General features: G+C 35.0%; 1 protein-coding gene across 4 annotated transcripts in view; it reads right to left on the bottom strand.

Annotated features, from left to right (window-relative positions):
• Positions 1 to 24,847, bottom strand: part of HECW1 (HECT, C2 and WW domain containing E3 ubiquitin protein ligase 1) — a 455,900-nt gene that overhangs the window by 189,291 nt on the left and 241,762 nt on the right. For all 4 annotated transcript variants that reach the window (XM_036231048.1, XM_016118948.2, XM_016118947.2 and 1 more), the window contains one exon: positions 7,709 to 7,784. In XM_036231048.1, the coding sequence (XP_036086941.1) occupies positions 7,709 to 7,784 (76 nt within the window). The remainder of the gene's footprint in view (positions 1 to 7,708; positions 7,785 to 24,847) is intronic.

Raw genomic sequence — 24,847 nt, 5'->3', positions numbered from 1 at the left:
TGATTACATGCTAAGTTTTAGTGAATCATCAAATCTGGGATGATGTTGGAGATCTAGATAGATAGATAGATAGATAGATAGATAGATAGATAGATAGATATAGATATAGATATACAGATGTATAACAGACATATAGATTTTTAGATTTATTCATCATAAAATAATATGACTATCATCTCCATCAAGTCCACCACTACCACCTACTGCTTATTGGCAAGTCACTAAATTCTGGAAACCATTCAATGACCTTCAAATACATCATCTGATTTAATTCAAACCATGAACCCTATAAGATAGTATATTCCTAATTTGAGAAAAAGAAAATGGAAGCTTATGAATTAAGTAACTTGATAAGTTTGTCAGAATTGGTCAATATTCGAAATAAAATTTGAACCAGTCTATTTGATTCCTAAGTCTGTGCTTATAATCAATGTTATATTACCTTTTAATAGAAACATCAACATTGATATAGGTTAAATTCTCAAGCATAAATGAATCTTTTTTTTAAAGACTCTATTTTAGAAAACATGGTAGAGTGAGAGATGTTTCCATATCTCTCCCCTTGAAACAACAATAAGCTGAACATCTAAAACTCAATAAAAACACCCAACCTGCACACCAACACAACTGAACATGGGATCTGCAAATAAGAGCTACCACAGGTAAGAACAGCAGGAGTCGGGCAATAGACTGGGAGAAACAATAAAGCTGCCTCTCGCAGCCCCAGCTCTCTGCAAAAGGAGGGGAAAAGGAGAAAGTGTGGTGGGTTTCCTGAACAGCCCTGCCTAAGAGAGCTGGTAGCTTCGCTAAGCAGCAGTTTCCAGGGATCAGGGCAGAAAGCAAAGAAGTGGAGATGGTATAGAGGCAACGGCTGATTATTACCAGCTGCTGTTGCAAAATACAAGGCTGAGGAGCATCCCCTATCCCCCAACACAGAGGGAACATCCCCCACATCCTCCAACACTGAACACCATGGAGCCCCAAAGGAATCTGAGCAAACACTACTGAAACTGTTGCTAACACTGACAAGGACTGAGACTGAGGGTAGCAAGTGTGATTGAATATTTTAAGAAAGAAGGGCATTATTAAGATTGTATATAAAGTAGGGATCCAAGAGGATTAGATGTCACCTACTAAAAACCAAAAGAAAAATGCCTTCGTAGCTATGGGCAAAAGAGAGACCGCTATGTAATAAATGTTTCTGGAAAAAATAGCAGAATACACTTCCATTAATTCCCAGGTGGATAAATAGTCCATTAAACACTATGATCAACAAAGGTGACAAAGCAGCTCAGACCGTAAGAGAAAAACCTCCAAAAAATAAGCGTACAGACATAGAAATATGAGATTTAAATAACAGAGAATTCAAGATGATACTTCTGAAAAAACTCAATGAAATCCAAAATAATTCATATAAAAAATTCTATGAGTTGAAAAAAACAACTAGATGAGCAGAATGAGTTCTTTAGCAAGGAGATTGAAACCCTCGAAAAGAACCAAATAGAATTTCTGGGGATGAAGAACACAGTAAAAGATTTAAAAAATGAAATGAAATAGCAAGCTTGGGAAATAGAGTCGACAAAATGGAGGAAAGGATCAGTGATATTGAAGACTGAAATCTATAAATAAATTGTAAGAAGAGAGAGACCAAAGAATGAAAAATAATGAAAGATAAATACAAGAACTAGCTGATACCATTAGGTAAGGAAACACAAAAAATAATGGGCATTCTCAAAGGGCAGCCAGGGAAAAGAAGATGGTAACCTATAAAGAAAATCCATTAGATTTTGGGATTAAATACTGGGATTTTGATTGGAATTGCTTTGAATTTATAGATGAAGTTTGGGAGAATTTGTGCCTTTATAATATTTTTCATTTAAAAACATTTTTTTTCACGTCTTCTTTCATGTCCTTTGGTAAACTTGTACTTTGCTTTATAAAGATTTACACAGTTAAGTTCAATTTGGATCTTATTAAAATACATGTTTCATGGAGTAAAAGAATTTGAAAACTGTTGCAACAACGAGTGTAAAGAAAAGTGCGTGGAACTGGGAGTCAGCATACCTAGGTTTAATTCTGGAACACTAACTATTGAACTTTATAACTTGAGAAAATCTATTTAATTCTTTCAGGTCTCAATTTCTTTAACTATAAAATTGTTGGAATGAATGTCTATAAGAACATATAGACTTTTATGATTTTCCAGAAATAAATGATACGTTAATGGGAGAATACTTAATTTACTCCCATTTTTACCTGTATTTGTTTTTTTGTTCCGATGATCAACATAATGCACAATTATTATAATATTTTTAAGTTCAGAATGAAAAGAAACAGAATTTTAATATTATTTCAACTTATACCATGTAGCGGCAACCATTACCAGACATTTTCCTTATTACTTTCCAGTATTTTTCTTTGCATAATTGAAATCATATTGTATATACAATCTCTATATAAACATTTTCCCTTAGCACTTGATAGTCTAATTCAAAGATTCAAAGTTATCTTTAGCTCAAAAACGTTTCTCCTATTATTGTTTTTGTTCAATTTGTTCTGACTTCTTTATCGAAAACACCAATTACATATGTGTTGGTGCTGTATGTGTCATCCATCCTTTCCTCTCTCATCTCTGTATTTTGCCCTTCATCTGTGCATTCTGGGAGAGACTCTCAAGTCAGTCTACCAAATCACTAATTCTAATTTTGTAGTGGTGACTGTGTTCTTAATGGCTTTCTAAAACCTACTTTTAATTCTATGTTTGTACCTTTTAGAATTATTTTAAATTTCTCCTTGATTGTGATAGACAGAAAAATGTCCCCCACCACCCCCAAAGATGACCACAACCTAATCCCTGGAATCTGTGTATACCTTAAATGTATATACTTTACATGGTATAAGGGACTTTGCAGATGTGATTAAGTTAAGGATATTGACTGTGATAAAGAGATTATTCTGGATTATCTAGATGGGCCCAATGTAATCATAAGAGTCCTTATCAAATGGAATTAGGAGGGGCATAGTGAGAAAAAATTGATGTGACAATGAAGCATTGGAGTGATGCAGCCATGAGCCAAAAAATGCAGGCAGACTCTAGAACCTGAAACAGATAAGAAATGAATTTATCACTGGAGACCCCAGAAAGGAACCACCCCTGCTAACACATTGATTTTTTTTCCTTAAGATTCATTTTGTACTTCTGACTTTCAGAACTGTACAAATATATTTGTGTTGTCACTAATTTTATGGTAATTTGTTATAGCAGCAATAGAAAACAAATACACTTAGTTTTCTAAGTTTTTATTTTTGCCAGCTTCAAAGAACTCTCTTACTATTTTTCCACATTTTAGACTTACTTAATAGGTCCTAAGCTTTCCTGTATTTTATTGAGAGTACATGCGGGGGCGTGATAAATGCTTCAGTAGATATTTATCAACGAACTATTTATTTTCCTCTTGAGTGTTATGTCCTTCAACTTTTTTATGAGGTAGAATCTCTTCTCTACACATTCTTCAAGTCAAAATGTCTGCTATTTGTCCATGAATAGTTTTTGGAGTCTTGTTATTTGTCCTTTCTAGTCCTTTTTGTCCTTTTTAGTTTGGTCACCCAACTGGCTACTGTTGGAATCTTCGTCTCTACTTTTACACTTGGAAATGACTGGCATCTCTAGTCAAGTTTTTGATACTTTATGGGTTTGCTTAGTTATAGACTTGTTGATCTTTTTATCTCGGGATTTGTTATGATACTTTAAGTAGTACTTACTCTTTTTTTCCAAGACTGATTGAATTAACACATGTATATGTTTAGCTACTGAATATCATACTTCCATGACCATTCCAGATTTGCTTCTTTAGCTGCTAACTTTACAAATCCAGTAATATTTAATTGATAGCAATTTTGCCTTGGAATAAGTGTAAAATAATTATATTTGGGTGAACTATAGGAGATGAACCAATTGTTTGAACTAAGTTTGGGAAGGTGGTTTTCTTTCCTGTGGTGGGTTTGTGAGCCCATGTTTGCATTGGGAACCAATTAATAGAGAGAGATTTCATCTCCTTCCCCAGTTCCACACTACTAATCCTACATTGCATCATTCTTAGGCTTTAGGATTTCACTGAGCTTTGGTTAGTAAAAATTCTTCATAATTTTTGGCAGGTGGTTGAGTAGCTTTCCTGGTTTCTACTGTTTCTGAAGGTTTGTAAAAATAATTTTTACTTCTCAAACATTTCAATAGAAACACAAGAATAGCAAATCAGGAGTTGTTAGCTTTTTGCCCTAGTAATACAAAAGTATTGGTGTTCTTCACGTTTTTTTTTTTTTTAACCTAGACAGACACATGCTAATGTTGTCAATGGATTTTTTTTTTCATAAAAATGGCTTTTTTTTTTTTTTATAAGAGCGGTTGTAGATTCACATCACATTTAAGAGGAAGTACAGAAATTTTATACAAACTGCCTGCTCCACACATGCATAGCCTCCCCCCATTATCAACACCCCCTACCAGAGTGATATATTTGTTATAATTGATGAACCTACATTGACATATCATAACCAAAGAGTGATAAATACTTTACTTCTCTTCTCAAAGTCTATAGTTTACATTAGGGTTCATTCTTGGTGTTGTATATTCTATGTGTTATCACAAACATATCCATCATTAGAGTATTATACAGAGTATTCTCACTGCCCTAAAAATCCTCTGTGTTCTGCCTATTCCTACCTCTTTCCCCAATCCCTATTAACCACTGATCTTTTTACTGCCTACATAGTTTTGCTTTTTACAGAAAGTTAGAATCATAGACTATGTAGCCTTTTCAGAATGGCTTTTTCTCACTTAGTGATATACATTCCGTGTCTTTTCATGGCTTGATAACTCATTTATTTTTAGCACTAAATATTTCATTATCTGGATATACCACAGTTTATTTATCTTTTCACCTACTGAAGGACATATTGATTGCTGCCAAGTTTTGGCAATTATGAATGAAGCTGCTATAAACATCTGTATGTAAGTTTTTTATAGACTTAAGTTTTCAACTCATTTGTGTAAATGTCAGGCAGTGTGATCACCAGATCATATAGTAAAGAGTATGTTGAATTTTGTAAAAGACTACCAAAATATATTCCAGAGTGTCTGTACTATTTTTGCTTTCCTACCAGCAATGAATGAGAGTTCCTGTTTCTCTACACGCTTGTCAGCATTTGGTATTTTCAGTTTTCTGGATTTTGGCTACTCTAACAGGTGTGCAGTGATATCTCACTGTTGTTTTAATTTGCATTTCCCTGATGACATATAGTGTGGCATGTCTTATCATTTATTATTTGCTATCTGTATGTGTTTAGTGAAATGTCTGCCAAGGTCTTTGGCCCATTTTTCAGCTAGATTGTTTGTTTTCATATTGTTGATTTTTAAGAGTTCTTTGTATGTTTTGGATAACTGTCCTTTATCAGGTGTGTCTTTTGCAAATAATTTCTCCTGGGCTGTGGCTTGTCTTCTCATTCTCTTAATATAGTATTTTGCAGACCAGAAGTTTTTAATTTTAATAGTATTTACATTATTTTTTTAATTGATACATTTTTTTATGTCTCAATTATTTCTTTCATGTATCATGCCTTTGGTATTGTATCTAAAAAGGCATCAACCTTACCCAAGGTCACCTAGGCTTTTTTTCCTGTTATCTTCTAGGAGTTTTATAGCTCTGCACTTTACATGTGGGTTTATGATCCATGTTGAGTAATTTTTGTGAAGGATGTAAGGTCTGTGTTTAGATTCATTTTTTTATTGGAAATGGATGTCCAATTGTTCCAGCACCATTTGCTGAAGAGAATATTTTTGCTCCATTGTGTTGCCTTTGCTCTTTTGTCGAAGATCGGTTTATTATATTTATTTCTGGGCTTTCTATTATTTTCCACTGATCTATTTTTTTTTCTATTCTTTCACTGATGCCACATTGTCTTGTTTCCTAGCTTTATGGCAAGTTTTGAAGTGGGTAGCGTCAGTCTTCCAACTTTGATCTTCAATATAATGTTGTCTATTCTGGGTCTTCTGCCTTTTCATATAAATTTTAGAATCCATTTGTCAATATCCAAAAAAATTGGCTTGCTGGGATTTTGATTGGGATTGCATTGATGCTATGTACTAAGTTGGGAAGAACTGACATCTTTACAGTATTATATCTCCCTAACCATGAACATGAACTATCTCTCCTTTTACTTAGTTCTTTGATTTCATTCATCAGAGCTTTATAGTTTTCCTTATATATAGATCTTATGCATTTTTTTTTAGATCTATAGCTAATCATTTCATTTTGGGGGTGCTAATGTAAATGGTATTGTATTTTTAATTTCAAATTCTACTTTTTCATTGTTGGTATATAGAAAAGTAATTGAATTTTTGTGTATTAACCTTGTATCTTGCAACCTTCCTATAATCACTTATCAGTGGAACTTTAGACACACATTTGCTTTACTGGGGCTTACTTTAATATGAAAAGCCCCAGCTGATTGTCTATCTCCCAAGGACAGTACGTGAGTGTGATCTTGAATTTCTGGCATTTATGGCCTGCAATATTTTTTGGTTTGACAATAAGCTAAAAAGGCAATAGTTTCTCAAACTGTACCCACCAGAATCCTAGAACTTCATGACATTGCGTCTCCTCAAAAACAACTCAGGGTGAAATTGAGTGTGTGGGGTTCTAAGCTTCATACAGCATTTTAGCAAGAGCAACTCAGTTTTTCTTTATACTTTTAATACTGAAATTATTTTAGATGTACGTAAGAGTTACAAAGATAGTATATTACCATTTACTCGGTTTCCCTATTTTTAACATACTACAGAACTATGGTACATAATTAAAACTAAAAATTAACTAAATTACTCTTAACTATTAATTAAATAATATTAACTAAATTACAGACTTTATATGATTTACGTAGGTTTTTCCATAAATGTAGTTTTTGAGCAGCTCAGGTTTTGTCGGTTTTACGAATTGGGCTTAATTGAGATTTTATTTAGACAAAAAGTCTACTGGCTGCTTCCCTCTGCAGGCTTTTCTTTACCACCACTTTATAAAAACTCCAATTACCTTTACTGTAACAGGGTGGAATGCTTCTCTATCTCTTCCAGATGTTGCCTGGGTCCCAGCCTGCATTTCTATAGATATGCTAATTGACTGGAGTTCTGCCAGAGACAAGAGTAACTTCTGGTTTGAATGACAGAAGCAAAAAGATTTGGAGCTTTCTAGCTCTTCCTTGGATCTCATCTTCTTGCCCTGCCCCTTAAACCTGGATACATAGGGTACTAGAACTTGAGGCACTCTTAAAAGAATTTAAGAGAACTAGAAATCTTCCATCTCCTTGTCATGGCTCCATTTCAAGAAATAAAACCTTTCTTTATTTCAAACTCTGATCTATTAAATATTTAATATTTGATGTGCTGACCACACAGGCCTTATGACTGCAACAGTACTTAGAAACGGAGGAGAAGTAGAAGAGTAGCTTTTCTTCTCATCATCTCAAAGTGCCGTTGAATCTATTACTTATTGAATCCTCCAATATCCTCATGAGGACAATTTTTGTTTTACAAATGGAGAAATTGAGACACAGAGAGGTTGGGTAACTTTAGGTAAGAGTCAAATTGAAGTGGGTTTCCTAACTGTTGGTTAACATTCTTATTCTCTCCATAAGCATTCAGGTGAGCAAAACATACCTGAGAGAGAAAAGCTGATCAGCCTCCGATTTCCTTGCCCCTGGACTGTCTCATCAGACCCAATGCTTTTAAAAATCTGTAAGAAGGAAAATGGGAGACAAGCAGAACGAGCATTGAATAGATACACTCCAACACAAACACGCTTAATTACCCTCCAGCTACACTCTTTCGGAATATAATGGAATATAACTGTTGCATGAGTTAGCTGTAGTCTAGTAGATATTTCCAAACTCAGTTGCTAAAATGCTTTATTTTCCATCATTGTGCGCTCTCTCTCGCGCGCTCTCTCTCTCTCTCTCTCTCTCTCTCTCTCTCTCTATCTCTCTCTCTCTCTATATATATATATATATATCTTAATGGGTTAATCAAAACAGCCAGAGTCCTTGCTTCCACTCTCATCTAAGTAAGTTTTCTCAGAAATGATTGAATATTTTCAAAGGCATACATTGTGTATTTCCAAAAACTTTTAAAAATTTGAGTATTAAGCAAATCCACATAGTGTTTACTTTTAGAAGATAATCTATACTGAAGAATGAAAAAAAAATATGGAAAATTTGATGACCCGTAACTCAGTCTTTGTAGGTTGTATGGGCTTGTCTCTTTCTCCTGCCTCTCAGTATTTTCAATACTGTGAGAGCTGTGATTTGATGTTAGCATCAAACTGCCTTATATAAGACTGGTAATAATGATGACATCACTGAGGCTTATAGCTTCAGCCCAAGGGGAGTACAAAAGGATTACTAGAACACATCCTTGTTGAAGCAGATGCCCTTGGTGGGCCTAGGCACTTGTTACAGCTTGTGTGCAAATCTCAGTATGTCTGCTCTTAGACCTAAGTGTAAGGTGAACCTCAAGGATAATAGGCTGCTCAGCAGAGGAAACCAATGTGGGTGGCATATGGAGTGTAGTAAGAGATTGTGAAACTATGATAGCTCTGTGTTTCTAAGAATCTCATTTAATAATAAAGGATCAGAAGAAGATAGGGCTCAGATCGATGAATTTGAAAACTGTTTGGTTTTAGGTATTATACCTCTTCACTTTGGAGAGCCTACTTCTTCCTATTCTGTTTGTTCTTACTTGACCTGACACAGAGCAGCAGAGGTCAACAAATAGTTAAGACACGGTATCTTCGGACTGAATCATTCTCCTAACTCTCAAAGTAGCCAATACCCAAAAGCATAGTCAGGCCTCAATCTTTAATGTTGTGGACTTTTCTTCTTTTTCAAACCTATGCTTGGTTAAAGACTATAGGAGCCTTTGGCAGGATGACTACACCCTTCTTACAGTGCTGTATCTGCCTAAGTGGAATAATGAAAATCAGTTGCTCCTAATTCCAGTTTACAAATATAAACATCTTCTTGTTCCTTCTCAGAATGTAAGTTCCTTGAAAGCACAACAAAAACTATACTTTTAATAGAGCCTTGTAAATTTACAAGTCTAAAGTGTGTACATTATATATTCCAGGACTCCCTGATTGGGAGCATAGATATTAATAAATGTTATGTCTTCTTGGTGCATGATTCCCTTTATCATTATCAAGTGTCTCTCAGTATCTTTCTTTACCTTTTTTACTTTGTCTATTTCATCCAATATCAGTACCACGACTCCCACTTTTCTCTGAATGCCATTTGCTTGAAATATAATTTCCCACCCTTTCACTTTTGAGTCCATATTTGACTTTGAAACTAAAATGTGTCTCCTGGAGGCAGCATATGGTTGGGTTTTATTGTTTGATCCAATCTGCAGCTCTGTGGGAGGTGGGGAGGGGCTGGCGAGGAGTTCATTTCATTTACATTTAAGGTGATTATTGAAATACAAGGTCATCTTATAGCCATTTTATCTTTTACTTTCTTGGACCCCAGTTTTTCAATTGTTTCCTTGTTCTTGTGTGTCTCTTTTTTGTTTGTTTGTTTGTTTGTTTTTTGGTTAGGTTTTGTAAGTTTTCCCTCTGGTCTTTCTTTTTTTTTTTGCTTTTCTTTTCTTTACCTTACTTTACTTTACTTTTACTTCACTTTTACTTTACTTTACTTACTTTGCTTATTTTATTTTATTTTTATTTTATTTTTATTTTATGTGAGGCAACCCTTGGTTAACCTAACAGATTGCAAGGGCCTTGTCAGTTTACAATCCCTTAATTTTTTATTTCTTATGCTTACAGCACCTGGTCTTCTTAGGTGGTCTCCCATCCAAGTACTAACCAGGCCTGACCCTGCTAAGCTGTCAAGATAAGACGGGATCAGGCTTGTTCAGGGTAGCATGGTTGTGGAACCCTCTCATCCTTCTTGTTTTATGTTATATACTTCAATTCCGGTGTGTTGCCTTCTCTCCATTCCCCTTGAAAATTGGAATCTCTGAATCCTCCTCTTTTTAGTCTTTATTGTCTCAGTTTGTCACTATATATGCTGAACATTTATTACTATTTTGCTATAGCAAATCTTTTCTTATTTTGTAAGCTTATAATGCCCTGTTCTTAGTAAGAGCTGTACTACTTTACTTCTAGTTGCCTGTTAGTCGTCTTACTCATAATTATGTATTTTTTTTCTTTTTGTCATCTTGTTTTAGGTAAATTGACCCCTTTCAGTATATTCTGTAGTGCAGGCCTCATAATGGAGATTACCATCATTTTTTTTTTCTTTTTTATGTCTGGAAAGGTCTTTATTTCTCCTTTATATCTAAAGGGGAGCTTAGCTGGATATATTATTCTTGGCTGGTAATTCCTTTCACTTAATATTTTGACTATGTGATTTCACTCCTTTGTGGCTTGTATGGTAGTGCTGAGAATTCTGATAATAATCTAATAGGTTTTCCTTTATAAGTTACTGTTTTCTTCTCACTGGCTGCTCTGAGAATTCTGTCTCTGTCGTTGATTTTTGATCATTTTAATTCAACGTTTCTTGGTGAATGCCTTTGTGGGTTGAGATAATTGGGTGTTCTGTTTACTTTTTGAATTCCAAGCTCCAGCTCATTCCTTAGATTTGGGAAATTTTCATCAACTGTTTGTCTGGAAATACTTACTAGTCCTTGCTCCTTTTCCTCATCTTCAATAATGCCCATTATTCTTATGTTTTCTCTCCTGATGGTATCAGCTAGTTCTTGTATTTATCTTTCATTATTTTTTATTCTTTAGTTTCTCTCTTCTTCCTTCAGATTTATTTCTAGATTTCTGTCTTCAATGTCACCAATCCTTTTCTCCTTTTGGTCAACTCTTTTTCCCAAGCTTACTATTTTGTTTTTCATCTCTTTCAGTGTGTTCTCAATCTCCCAAACTTCTATCTGCTTATTTTTGAGGGTTTCAATCCTTGCTAAAAAACTCCTTCTGCTCATCTAGTTGTTTTTTCAATTCCTGTAATTTTTGACATGAATTGTTTTGAGTCTCACTGAGTTTTTTTTTCAGAATTACCATCCCAAAGTGTCTGTCATTTAAGTCACATATTTCTATGTCTGCAAGCATACTTTTTTGGAGATTTTCTCTTTCTTTCTGAGCTGCCTTGTCACCTTAGTTGTTCATAGTGTTAAATAGACTATTTCTCCACCTGGGCATTAATAGAAGTATATTCTTCTGCCCCCCCCCCCCCAGAAAAAAAGATTTATTATATAAAGGTCTCTCTTTAGCCCATCGCTGTGAAGGCATTTTTCTTTTGGTTTCCAGTAGGTGACAACAAATCCTCTTGGATCCTTGCTTTATATGAAGTCATAACAATACTTTTTTTTTTCCTTATAGATATTCAATCATGCTTGCTACCCTTAGTCTCAATCCTTGTCTGTGTTAGTGACAGTTTTGGTAGTGTTTACTCAGATTCCCCTAGGGTTCTGTGGTGTTTGGTCTGGGAGGATATAGTCAGAGGGGCCGTCTGGGTTGGGGGATTTGAGCTGCGGATCAGCCTTGCCTTTTGCAACCATGGCTGATAATAACTGTTGCTTCTTTGACGTCCCCACTTCTCTGTCATTCCCACTTCTCTGCTTTCTGTCCTGATGCCTGAGCACTGGCGCTGGCCATGCAGAGCTCACATATCTCCCAGGCAGGGCTGTTTAGGGAACTCACCACATCTTCTCTTCTCCCCACCTCTTCTTACAGGGAGGTCTGTCTGTGAGAGGCAGCTTCTTTGTTTCTCCTGTATATCACCTGACTCCTAGGTTTCTGACTTTGGTAGCTCTTTTTTTTGTTTTGTTTATTGGGGTAACATTGGTTAATAAAATTATATAATTTTTGGGTGCATATTATAATTTGACATCTATATATTTTATTGTGTGTTTACCACCCAGAGACCATTTCCCTTCAGTTACAATATATTTGATCCCCTTTACCCACTTCACTCTCCTCTAACCCTCTATATTTGACCTTTACCCTGTCTACCTCTTCCCTCCTCCCCCAACCCCTCCCCTCTGGTAACCACTAGTCCATTGTCCATGTCCATGAGTCTCTGTTTGTCCTGTTCATTTATTGCGTTTAGGTTTATATCCCACATATAAGTGATATTATGTGATTTTCAACTTTTTCTGTCTGGCTTATTTCACTTAGCATGATTATCTTGAGGTCCATCCACGTTGTTGCAAATGGCAGTATTTCATCTCTTCTTATGGCTGAGTAATATTCTGTTGTATAGATGTACCACAGGTTTTTTAGCCAATCATCTATCATAAGACACTTAGGTGGCTTCCACATCCTGGCCACTGTGAATAGTGCTCAGTGTGCATCAGTGTGCAAATATCTTTTTGGATATGGGTTTTCAAGTCTTTGGAGTAAATAGCCAGTAGAGGGATTGCTGGATCATATGGTAGATCAATTCTTAGTTTTTTGAGGAACCTCTATACTGTTTTCAATAGTTGCTTTACCAATTTGCAGTCCCACCAGCAGTGTATGAGGCTTCCTTTTTCTCTGCATCCTCTCGAACTTTTGTTATTACTTGTTCTGTTGATTATAGCTATTCTACCAGCTGTAAGATTGTATCTCATTGTGGTTTTGATTTTACATTTCTCTAATAGCTAGTAACGTTGGGCATCTTGTCATATATTTGTTGGCCATTTGCATGTCTTCTAGGGAGAAGAGTCTGTTCAGGTCCTCTGCCCATTTTTCAATTGGATCGTTTTGTTGTTGTTGTTATTGAGTTGTATGAGTTCTCGGTATATTTTAGATATTAGGCCCTTATCGGAGTGTTGCTTGCAAATATATTTTCCCATTTGGATGGTTGTGTCTTTACCTTGTTGACGATCTCTTTTGCCGAGCAGAAGCTATTTAGTTTGATGTAGTCCCATTCATTTATTTTTGCTTTTAATTCCCTTGCCTTTGAGGTCAAATTCATAAAATTCTCTTTAAGTTCAAGGTCGTTGAGTTTAGTTTCTATGTTTTCTTCACTGTGTTTTGTTAATTCTGGTCTTGTATTCAGGTTCTTAATCCATTTTGAGTTAATTTTGGTGTGTGGTGATAGACAACAATCTAGTTTCATTCTTTTGCAGGTGGCTTTCCAATTTCCCCAGTACTATTTATTGAAGAGGCTTTCCTTTCTCCACTGTATGTTTTTGGGTTTTTTTGTCAAAAATTATTTACCCATATAAAAATGGGTTTACTTCTGAACTCTCGATTCTGTTCCTCTGGTCTGTGCATCTGATTTGCTGCCAATACTATGCAGTTTTGAATACTGTCACTTTGTAGTATAATTTGAAGTAGAGCAGAGTGATACCTCCAGACTTATTCTTTTTTCTCAGGATAGCTTTGGCAATTTGGGGTCTTTTTTGCTTTCATACAAATCTGATGTTTTTTAAATTCTATTTCTTTTAAAAATGTCTATGGGATTTTGGTGGGGTTTGCATTACATCTGCATAATGCTTTAAGTAATATGCTCATTTTATCTATGTTGATTCTTCCAATCCAAGAACACAGAATATCTTTCCATTTCTTTGTATCTTCCATTTCTTTTAATAAGGTCTTATACTTTTCATTATATAGGTCTTTCACTTGTTTCATTAAATTTATTCCTAGGTATTTCATAATATTTGTTGCATTTCAAAAGGAATTATTTTTTCCACTTCTTTTTCTGATGCTTCATTCTTAGAATTTAGGAACATTATGGATTTTTTAATGTTGACTTTGTATCCAGAAACTTTACTGCATTTGGTTTTTGTTCTTAGTAGTGTTCTTTTAGAGTCTTTAGGGTTTTCTATATAGAGAATCATGTCATCCACAAATAGTGACAGTCTGACTTCTTCATTTCCTATTTAGATAATTTTTTATCTTTCTCTTGCCTGATTGCACTTGCTAGAACTTCCAATGTTATGTTGAATAACAGTGGCGATAGTGGATAGACTTGCCTTGTTCCTGATCTTAGAGGGAAGGTTTTTATTTTTTCACCATTTAGTATAATGTTGGCTGAGGGTTTGTCATATATCACCTTTATTATATTAAGGTATTTTTCTTCTATACTTATTTTTTAAATGTTTTAAGCATAAATAGATGCTGTATCTTGTATAAGGCTTGTCCTGCATCTATCAATATGACCATATAATTATTTTTTAATTTTTTTATGGTGTATCACATTAATCGATTTGCATATGTTGAATCATCCCTGTGCCTCTGAGATGAAGACCACTCGATTGTGGTGTATAATCTTTTTAATATGTTGCTGTATTCGATTCACTAGTATCTTATTTAGGATTTTTGCATCCGTGATCATGAGAGATATTGGTCTGTAGATTTCTTTTTTTGCGTGTGTTATTTATACCAGGTTTCCGTATCAGGGTAATATTGGCCTCATAAAATGAGTCAGGAAGTATTGTCTCCTCTTCAATTTTTTGGAAGAGTTTGAGGCGAACAGGTATTAAATCTTTAAATGTTTGGTAGCATTCACTGGTGAAGCCATCTGGTCCTGCATTTTTACTTTTTGGGGTGTTTTTGATGTTTGTTTCAAGTTCCATACTGCTGATCAGTCTATTTATATTTTCCAGTTCTTCTTTATTCAGTCTAGGAAATTCATATTTTTCTAAGTACTGGTCCATTTCTTCTAGGTTAGTAAATTTGATGTTATATACTTTTTCATAGTATTCTGTATGATCCTTTGTATTTCTGTGATGTCAGATGTAATTTCCCCTTTTCATCCATGATTTCATTTATTTGTGTCTTTTCTCTTTTTACTTTAGTGAGTCTAGCCAGGGGCTTATCGATTTTATTAACCTTTTTGAAGAACCAGTTCTTTGTTACATTTATCTTTTTCTATTTTTTTTTTTTGTATTCAATTTACACCATGCAACAACCTGACATGATGGAGACATGTTATCAAATTCTGATCTTCTCATGTGTGCACATTCCATTGGCTCTGAGGCTTGTCTGATACCTGATTGTTCTTCAAACCACTGGACTCTGGGTTCTAATGCCCTATTCTTAGATGTAGTCTAGGTAGTTTTATTGTTTGTATTGCACATAGATGTTTCCACAACAAAACTACTTAGCAAATGGTTTAATAGAGTCAAAGCCAGACCTATTAGTAGGTGCAAATTTGTTAGGTTATTGACAAGGCTCTTGGGGTTGCTTCACATTTATCTCCTCTACTTCTTTTCTTATTTTCACTTTACATCTACTTTTGAAACATTGTTAAGTATGAATCCATACCACTGTTGCATAGCCCCAAAATGAAATTCAGCAAGAAATAGAACAAAGGTCAGGACTTTTTACTTTTGCAGGGGAACTTCTATTTCAGCAGTATAAAGATTCATGGCTCAGTTAACTAGGCTCCCTCTGCCTTAGCTCTCTACCATGTTATTCATATTCTGTTTTTTTTCTATCACAGTACCACTGCAGGTAGATGAGGCTATTCATCCAAAACACATGTGTCTCCATCACACAGTCATAGATGCATATTGACTATATCCTCTACCTTGTACTATCCAAGGACATCATGTTTTCTCAGACAGGCTCACTGTTATTCTCAGAGTCAGGCAAGTATACTGGGGCAATCGAAATTATTCAAAATTATGTGTAAAATTATTTTAAGAATAAACATAAAGAAATTTAAAGTTGAATACAAAGTATGCATGCATTTTGAAGGTAAAGCAAGAGTTTTTAAAGAATTCTCTTGCATTTGAAAGGCACTCTGAATTGCTTCTCTGAATGTCCCAGACCTCAGTTTACTTCTTTGGGAAAAAGCTGGAGGAGCTCCCTGTAACACATAAAGCATTTCCAATAGGCCTATGGCCAGTTTATGTTTAATTATGATATACTAATTCTATTTACGTACCCATGATTATTCTCAAATAATTATAAAATGACTTCATTTTCCTAAAATTAAAGACAATGTTTGTGTTTAGTTACAAAACAATTAAATCAACAATGATGTCAGAGATTGAAATTCATGACTTCATTCAACATTTGTCTAGTCAACTTTGATTTTCTATAAATCGAAAGTGCAGTGCTCTACAATTCATAATCTAACTCTAAAAATCAAGTACAAAGTAGCATTGCATTATAAATAATAAGTTATCAAAGCTATAGCATATCAGCAGCCAAGAGCAGAAAATTACAGATTCCATTTTAGATCAGAAATAAGTAGTTCTTGTGAAGTTCAATATCTTTTGCATCCAGGATAAAGTCAATTAAGTAATCTGATATACCTCCGAGCTACCTTAAAAATTTCCTGAGGCCTGGCTTGGTTGCTCGCTCTCTTTTGCTCGTATTCCGCCTGCTCCTCTCTGCTTTTGGATTCTGTTCTCACCAAGCCAGTTTCTGGAGTCCCTACTGCTCTCACTTTCTTAATTACCTGAAGGCAAGGCAAAGCCTTCCTAATTTCAGCGTTCTTCTGCTAAGCACTACAGGGAGAAAAAGAGGGGTTGGAAAAATTAGGCACTCCTCCTAGTTTTCATTGTTAGACAAAATGTGTTAATTAGGAAAGATTTTCTTTACTAGACTGCTTTTGGTGACACAGAATATAGATATTAGCACTAAGAGTAAATCTGCTTGGGGATAAAGACTGCTGTGTTTAAAAAGCTAGGTTTTTGGCTTACTAAAAAGAAGGTGATGAGAATGTATAAGAATCACTGTGTGAATGAGAATGCTAGCTGGAAATAATCAAATACTGGATTTTTCCCTGATAATTTTTAGGCTTTCTATTTATTCTTTTAAAAATAATTTCTTGTGTAGACAGTTCTGAAAGTGGGGACATGACAAACTCTACCAAATTGAATCATTCTAAGAAACAATTGAATCATTCTGTTTGCTCTAGGGCAGAAGTTCTCCAACTTTAGCATGTATCAGAGTCACATGCAGGGCTTAATAAAATACAGGTTGTGGGCCCCACCTCCGAAGAATCTGACTTTGTAGGTCTGAGGAGGCTGGAGAGTCTGAATTTCTATCAAGTTTCAGGTGAAGCCGATGCTACTGGGGAAACCATACTTAAAGAAGCACCAGTCTCAAGCATCTACCTCTTAAATGGTAACCTAAAGATGCCTTAGATTTGTCTTTAAATATCACAACCCCTCAAAACTGTTTGGATCATAGTTCCAAGCAGCAAAACAGGTTCTGGACCATTGCTTTCTGCCCCTCATACTCAGGTCTGTGCCTTCCAACAGAGATAAAGATCTTACTTTCTTGTCTGGACTCTGTCACCCAGCTGGTTCCTTGCCTTCACTCCACTCCCTAGGGCTGAACATTCTCATGTGGGTCAAACCTGTCATAAGGCACCGCTGTGCACAGGTAAGGCTAGAGGCTGTATGGCTCACTGTCATGTTTTCTTTGTCCTATAGAGTATTTGAGTTTTTCAAAAATAGTTTTCAACATATTTTTAAAAATCAGATTTACCTACAATGTGAGTTTCAGACTTTTAAATATCAAAATAGTCAGAAATAAGCAGCTGGAGCTTAGAAACCAGTCCTCCTGAGAAGTACCATACCTTCTCAAGCCTCCTCTCTGGGACTGCTTCCATCAATCTTAAGACACCATTGCTTCACATTTTTATGCTCTAAAATCTGGGTGTGGCTAACCATCACTTTGCGTTATAATTACAATTGGAAAACTTTTTCTAGCTTGGCTGTACAAAAATCAATGAATAGTCTTGAAATTTGTGGTACCTTAGATTCCATGAAATGTGACATTGACTGGTCCCTGGAAGCTTTAAATATGCAATCTTTGCTGTGGTATGTATGTATGTATGTATGTATGCATGTATGTATGTATGTATTTATGCAAGCATGCATGCATTTTTTACTTTTTTTGTTTTATTTAAAAGAATTTATTTAAAATTCATATAACATCAAATTGATCATTTTTAAACTGAACAATTCAGTGGTCTTAAGCACATTTACAATATTATACAACAACTGCCTCTATCTAGTTCCTAAACATTTAAATTACTCCAAAGTAAAACTCTATACCCTATACCCATTAAGCAGTTTCTTCCTATCCTCCTCTTCCCTCTAGCTCCAGGAAGCCTCTGATTTCTGTCTCTATGGGTTTATATATTCCAGGTATTTCATATGAATGGAATCATATACTATATAGCCTTTTGTGACTGAATTCTTTCACTTAGTATGGTTTTAAGGTTTTTATCAGTCATGTTTCTCCAGAGAAAAAGACCCAGTAAATTATATATGTAAGGAATTGGGTCACATGTTTATGGAGGCTGATAAGTCCCAAAATCTGCAGTCAGCAAGCTGGAGACCCAGAAGAGCTAGATGTGTAGTTACAGTCTGAAAGTGGGTGAGCTAGAGACCCAGGAAAGACTGATGTTTCAGTTTCAGTGTGAGTCCAAAGGCAGGAAAAATAATGTCCTTGACTAGAAGGAAGTTAGGTATGAGAAATTTCCTCTTATTCGATGGATGGTTAGGACTGTTCTATTCGGATCTTCATTGATAGGATGAAGCCAACCAATATGAGAGACGGCAATCTATTTTTCTCAGCCTATTGATTTAAGTGTAAAATTCATCTTAAAATACCCTCACAGAAATACCCAGAATAACGTTTGACAAAATGTCTGGGCACCCCATGGCCATGTCAATTTGACAAATAAAATTAATCACCACAAGGTTTCCTCATTTGTAGACGGTATCAACACTTTGTTCCTTTTCATGCCTGAATAATCCATTATATGTGTATGCAGGAGTTTATTATTTTTAAAAAATCTTGACATTTTCCCTTAGCTTTGAGGTACAACTGACATATAACATTGCATGTTGACTTGATACACATTTATATTGCAAAATGATTACCACCATAGCATTAGATAACCTCCAACACACCTTATAATTACCATTTCTTTTTTTGTGGTCATAACATTTAAGATCCGTTCTCTTAGCAACTTTCAAATACATAGTAATTAACTATAATCACTATTCTGTACATTGTATCCCCAGAACTTACCCATCTTCTAATTGGAAGTTTGTACCCTTTGACCAACGACTCCCCATCTCCCCAACCTTTCTATTCCCCTCTGCCCCTACTAACCACCACTCTATGCTTTGTTTCCATGATTTCAGGTTTTCAGATTCTACTTATAAGTGACATCATACAATATTTGTCTTTGTTTGACTTGTTTCACTTAGCATAATGCCTTCGAGATCCCTCTATGTCATCACAAATGACAGGATTTTCATTTTGTTCATTGCTGAATAATAGTTCATTATATATATGGACATGTAGATTGTTTCCAGATTATGGCTACTGTGAATAATGTTACAAAGAACATGGCAATGCAGATATCTCTTCAAGACCCTGTGTGTGTGTGTGTGTGTGTGTGTGTGTGTGTGTGTGTGTATATATAATTGCTGGATTATATGGATTGCTGGATTATATGGAAATTCTATTTTTATTTTTTTGAGGACATTCATAAAGTTTTCCATGATGGCTGCACCAATTTACAGTTTCACCAATAGTGTTACAAGGGTTTTTGTTTTCTCTAAATCCTCATAGGCATTTGTCTCATTGTTTGATGATCACCATTTTAACAGGTATGGGGTGATCACTTATTGTGGTTTTGATTTGTATTTACCTGATGATTAATAATGTCAAGCACCTTTTCATGTACTTATTGACTACTTGTATGTTTTTTGGGGGGGGGGGCTGTTGAGTGTTCTGAGTTGTTTTTAATATATATTTTTTGGATAATAACACCTTTCCAAATATATGATTTATAAATATTTTCACCTACTCAGTAAGTAGCCTTTTAATTTTGTTGATTATTTCTTTTGCTGAACAGGTGTTTAGTTTGATGAAGTCCTACTTATTAATTTTTGCTTTGTTGCTTGTGCTTTTGGCATCATATTCAATGTCAAAAACCTTTATGTTTTCTTCAGAATTTTGTGGTTTCAGGTAAGTCTTTAATCCATTTTGAGTTAATTTTTGTTAGTGGTGTAATATTGAGGTCTAAGTCATTCTTCTGCATGTGATTATTCAGTTTTCCAAACATCATTTATTGAAAACACTATCCTTTCCCCACTGAGTATTTGAATATTAGTTGAGTATATATTCAAATGTTTATGTTCAGGCTTTTGTTTCTGTTCCACTCGTTTATTTTTTATGCCAGCACCATACTGTTTTGATTACCGTAGCTTTTTAGTATAGATGAGATCAGCAAGTGTAATACCTCCAGCTTTGTTCTTCTTTCCTGGGATTGCTTTGGCTATTTGGAGTCTACTGTGGCCATACGAATTTTAGAATTGTTTTTTTCTATTTCTGGGAAAAATGCCATTGACATTTCAATAGGGATTGTACTAAATCTATACATGGCTTTGAGTAGTATGGACATTTTAACAATATTAATTCTGCATCATGAACCTAGAATATTTTTCTATTTGTGTCTACAATTTTTTTCATCAAAGCATAGTACTTTCAGTGTACAACTCCTTCACCTTCTTCATTAATTTTATTCCTCAGTATTTTATTGTTTTTGATACTATTGTGAATGAGATTTTTCCTTTATTTTTTCTGATATTTCATTGTTAGTGTATAGAAACACAATTTATTTCTGTACATAGATTTTGTATTCCGCAACTTTACTGAATTCATTGATTAGTTCTAATAATTCTTGCTGTGGTCTTTAGGATTTTCTATACATAAAATTATATCACTGCAAAGATAATTTTACTTCTTCCTTTCCAGTTTGGATGTCTTTTTACTTCTTTTTCTTGCCTGATTACTCTGGCTAGGACTCGTAGTACTATTTTGAATAGAACTGTTGAAAGTGGTCACCCTCATCTTGTTCCTAATCTTAGAGGAAAAGCTTTCAATCTTTCACTATTCAGTATGATGTTAGCTGTGAGCTTGTTACATATGGCTTTCATTATGTTGAGATATTTTCCTTCTATACACAATTAGTTGAGTTTTTTATTATTGTTGTTATGAAAGGATATTGTTATTTTGTCAAATACTTTTTTCTGCTCTATTGACATGATTGCATGATTTTTATCTTTTATTCTATTAATGTTTATTTTATTTATTGATTGATTTACATATGGTAAACCATCCTTACATCCCAAGAATAAATCTCATTTCATTATAATGTATGATTCTTTTAAGGCGCTGTTGAATTCTATTTGTTAATATTTTGTACAGAATTTTTGCATCAATTCATCAGTAATATTGATCTTCATTTTTCTTTGTTGCAGTATCTTTATGTGGCTTTGGTATCAGCATAATGCTGGCCTTGTAAAATAAGTGTTGGAGTATTCCTTCCTCCTAAGTTTTTTGGAAGTGTGAGAAGGATTGACATTATTTTTTAAATGTTTGATAGGAAGATTGTAGCAGAGTGAGAGACGTATCTCTCCCCTTGGAACAACAGTAAGCTGAACATCTAAAACTCAACAACAACAACAACAACAACAACAACAACAACAACGAAACACTCAAACTGTTCACCAGCATGTCTGAGCATGGGATCTGTGCATAAGAGCTCCCACAGATAGGAACTCTGGGTGTTGGGAGGTGGAATGGGAGTAATAAAGGAGCTGCCTCTCCAAGCTGCCAGAGCTCTCTGCAGAAGGAGAGGGAAGGGAAGAGAGGCAAGTTCCTGCACGAGTTCCTGGAATATTCCTGCCTGGGATAGTTACCAGCTCCCCATGGCTGGCTGGCTGGCTGCAGAGCTCAGTCATCAGGGCAGAAAGCAGAGAAGTGGGAGGGAACCACAGAGGAACAACAGCTGATTTTAGCCTGCCACATTTGCAAAACCAAGGCAGAGCTGCAGGGACCAACCTCCAACCCAGAGGCCCCTTCTCTCATATCCTCCAAGAAGAACACTGCAGAGGCCCAGGAGAATCTGAGTGAATAGTGCCAAGACTCTCACTGACACTGAAAGGGATTGAAACTGAGGGTAGTGAGCGTGATTAAAAATATACGAGAAAATTTTAAAAGTGTTATTAAGGCGTTATATAATGCAGGGATCCAAGAGATTTAGACACTACTGGGAATCAAAAGAAAAGCACCGTCTTTGCAACAAGCTAAAGGGAGACTTTTATATAATAAATCTTCTGGAAAAACACCAGAATACATTTCCATTAATTCCTAGGTGGAGAAATAGTGCATTAAACACCATGAACAACCAAGGTGACAAGGCATCTCAGAAAAAAAGAGAAAAATCTGCAGAAAATAAGCTTACAGGCACAGAAATAGGCAACTTAAATGACAGAGGATTTAAGATGGGACTTCAGAAAAAAACTCAGTGAGATCTAAAACAACACAAATCAACAATTTCAGGAACTGAAAAAACAACTAGATGAGCAGAGCAAGAAGATTGAAAACCTCAAAAAGAACCAAATCTTCTGGAGATGAATAACACACTGCAAGAGTTGAAAAATTAAATAGCAAGCTTGACAAATAGAATTGACCAAATGGAAGAAAAGATCAGTGATATCAAAGACATAAATCTAGAAATAAATCAGAAGGAAGAAGAGAGAAACCGAAAAATGAAAAATAATGAAAGAGAAATAGAAGAACTAGCTGATACCATCAAGAGAAGAAACATAAGAATAATGGGCATTACCAAAGGGAAGGAAAAGGAGCAGGGACTAGAAAGCATTTTCAGACAAATAGTTAACAAAAATTTCCCAAATCTAAGGAATGAGCTGGAGCTTGGAATTCAAGAAGTCAACAGAACACCCAATTATCTAAACAACAAAAGGCCTTCACCAAGATATATTGTATTAAAGGTATAAAAAATCAATGACAAAGATAGAATTCTCAAGGCAGCCAGGGAGAAAAAAAACATTAACTTATAAAGGCGAACCCATTAGATTCTCCTCAGACTTCTCAGCATAAACCTTACAAGCCAGAAAGGAAGGGATTCAAATATTTAAACTATTAAGTGCAAAGAACTACCAGCCTAGAATAATGTATCCAGCTAAGTTCTCCTTTAGATATGAAGGAGAAATAAAGACTTGTCCAGACATACAAAAACTGAGGGAATTCTTCACTATGAGGCCCACACTACAGAAAATACTAAAAGAGGTCAGTTCACCTAAAGGAAATGGCAAAAAATAAGACATAGTTAGGAGGAAAGTGACTATCAGGCAAATAGAAGAAGAGTGCAAACTTTACCAATAACAGGGCATTATAAGCTTAAATAATAAGAAGCGAATTGTTATAACAAGCTAGTAATGAACGTTCAGCATACATAGGAACAAACTGAGATAAAAATGACTGAAAAGAGGGGAATTCAAAGACCCATATTCGCAAAGGGGAATGGAGATAAGGCATAGGCAGAAGAAAATGGACAACTGTGTGTGTATGTATGTGTGTGTGTGTGTGTGTGTGTGTGTGTGGTAACTACACACCAACAATTCAGAATTGTTGTATATAATATAAAACAACCAGAGGGAAAACACACAAAAGCCAACCAAAATAAAGAAAAGTGAAGCATAAGGACAAAGAAAAAATAGAAACGCAGAAAGCAAAAGATAAAATGGCTATAAGAAGACATCATTTTTCAATAATCACCCTAAATGTAAATGTTGAGAATTCACTAGTAAAAAGGCACAGAGTTGCAGAATGGAACAAAAAATAAAGTTCAATTATATGCTGCCTCCAGGAGACACATCTCAGCTCCAAAGACAAATATAGACTCAAAGTGAAAGGGTAGAAAATGATATTTCAAGCAAATGGCATTCAGAGAAAAGCAGGAGTAGTGGTAATAATACCAGATGAAACAGACTTCAAAATAAAAAAGGTAAAGAAAGATACTGAGGACCCATCATAATGATAAAGAGAATCATGTACCAAGAGGACATAACACTTATTAATATCTATGTTCCCAATCAGGGAGCCCCGAAATATGTAAAGTAATTACAAACAGAACTAAAAAGAGAAAAAGACCAAAACACTATCGCAGTAGGGGACCTAAACACCCACTTTTGATTATGGACAGATCATCCAAACAGAAAATCAATAAAGAAATAGCATCCTTAAATGAAACATTAGACCAACTGGACATAATTGACATTTACAGAGCCTTCCATCTCAAAATAGCCGCTTATACATTCTTCTCTATTGCACGTGGCATATTCTCAAGAATTGACAACATACTGGGACACAGAGATAGCCTCAACAAAATATAAGAGGGTTGAAATCATACCAACCATATTCTCTGATCATAATGCTTTGAAATTAAATATCAACTGCAGAAAGAAATCAGGAAGAACTACAAATGCATGAAGATTAAACAACATGCTACTGAAGAATAACTGGGTCATAGAAGAATAGAGATCAAGAGATACATAGAAACAAATGATAATAATAGTACAACATATCAAAACTTTTGGGACACAGCAAAAGCAGTCATAAAAGGAAAGTTTATATCATTATAAGCCTATCTTGAAAAAACAAGAATAAGTACCAATAAACAACCTAATGCTTCATCTTAGAAAACTAGAAAATGAAGAACAAATGAACCCTAAAGTCAATAGAAGGAAAGAAATCATCAAAATTAGAGCAGAAATAAATGAAATTGAAAAAACAAACAAACAAAAAAACAATAAAAAAAATAAATGCAACAAAGAGCTGGTTCTTTGAGAAGGTTAATAAAATTGCCAAACCCCTGGCTAAACTCACTAAAGAAGAAAAAGAAAAGACACAAATAAACAAACTCAGGGACGAAAGAGGGAAAATTATCACTGACATCACAGAAATACAAAGGATCATACAAGAATATTATGAAAAATTACATAACACCAAAT

This window comes from Rousettus aegyptiacus, unplaced genomic scaffold (assembly GCF_014176215.1).
Source record: "Rousettus aegyptiacus isolate mRouAeg1 unplaced genomic scaffold, mRouAeg1.p scaffold_m13_p_13, whole genome shotgun sequence".
Classification (NCBI taxonomy): Eukaryota; Metazoa; Chordata; class Mammalia; order Chiroptera; family Pteropodidae; genus Rousettus; species Rousettus aegyptiacus.
The sequence above is the reverse complement of the archived record's forward strand: the minus strand, read 5'-3'. Positions and strand labels throughout refer to the sequence as shown.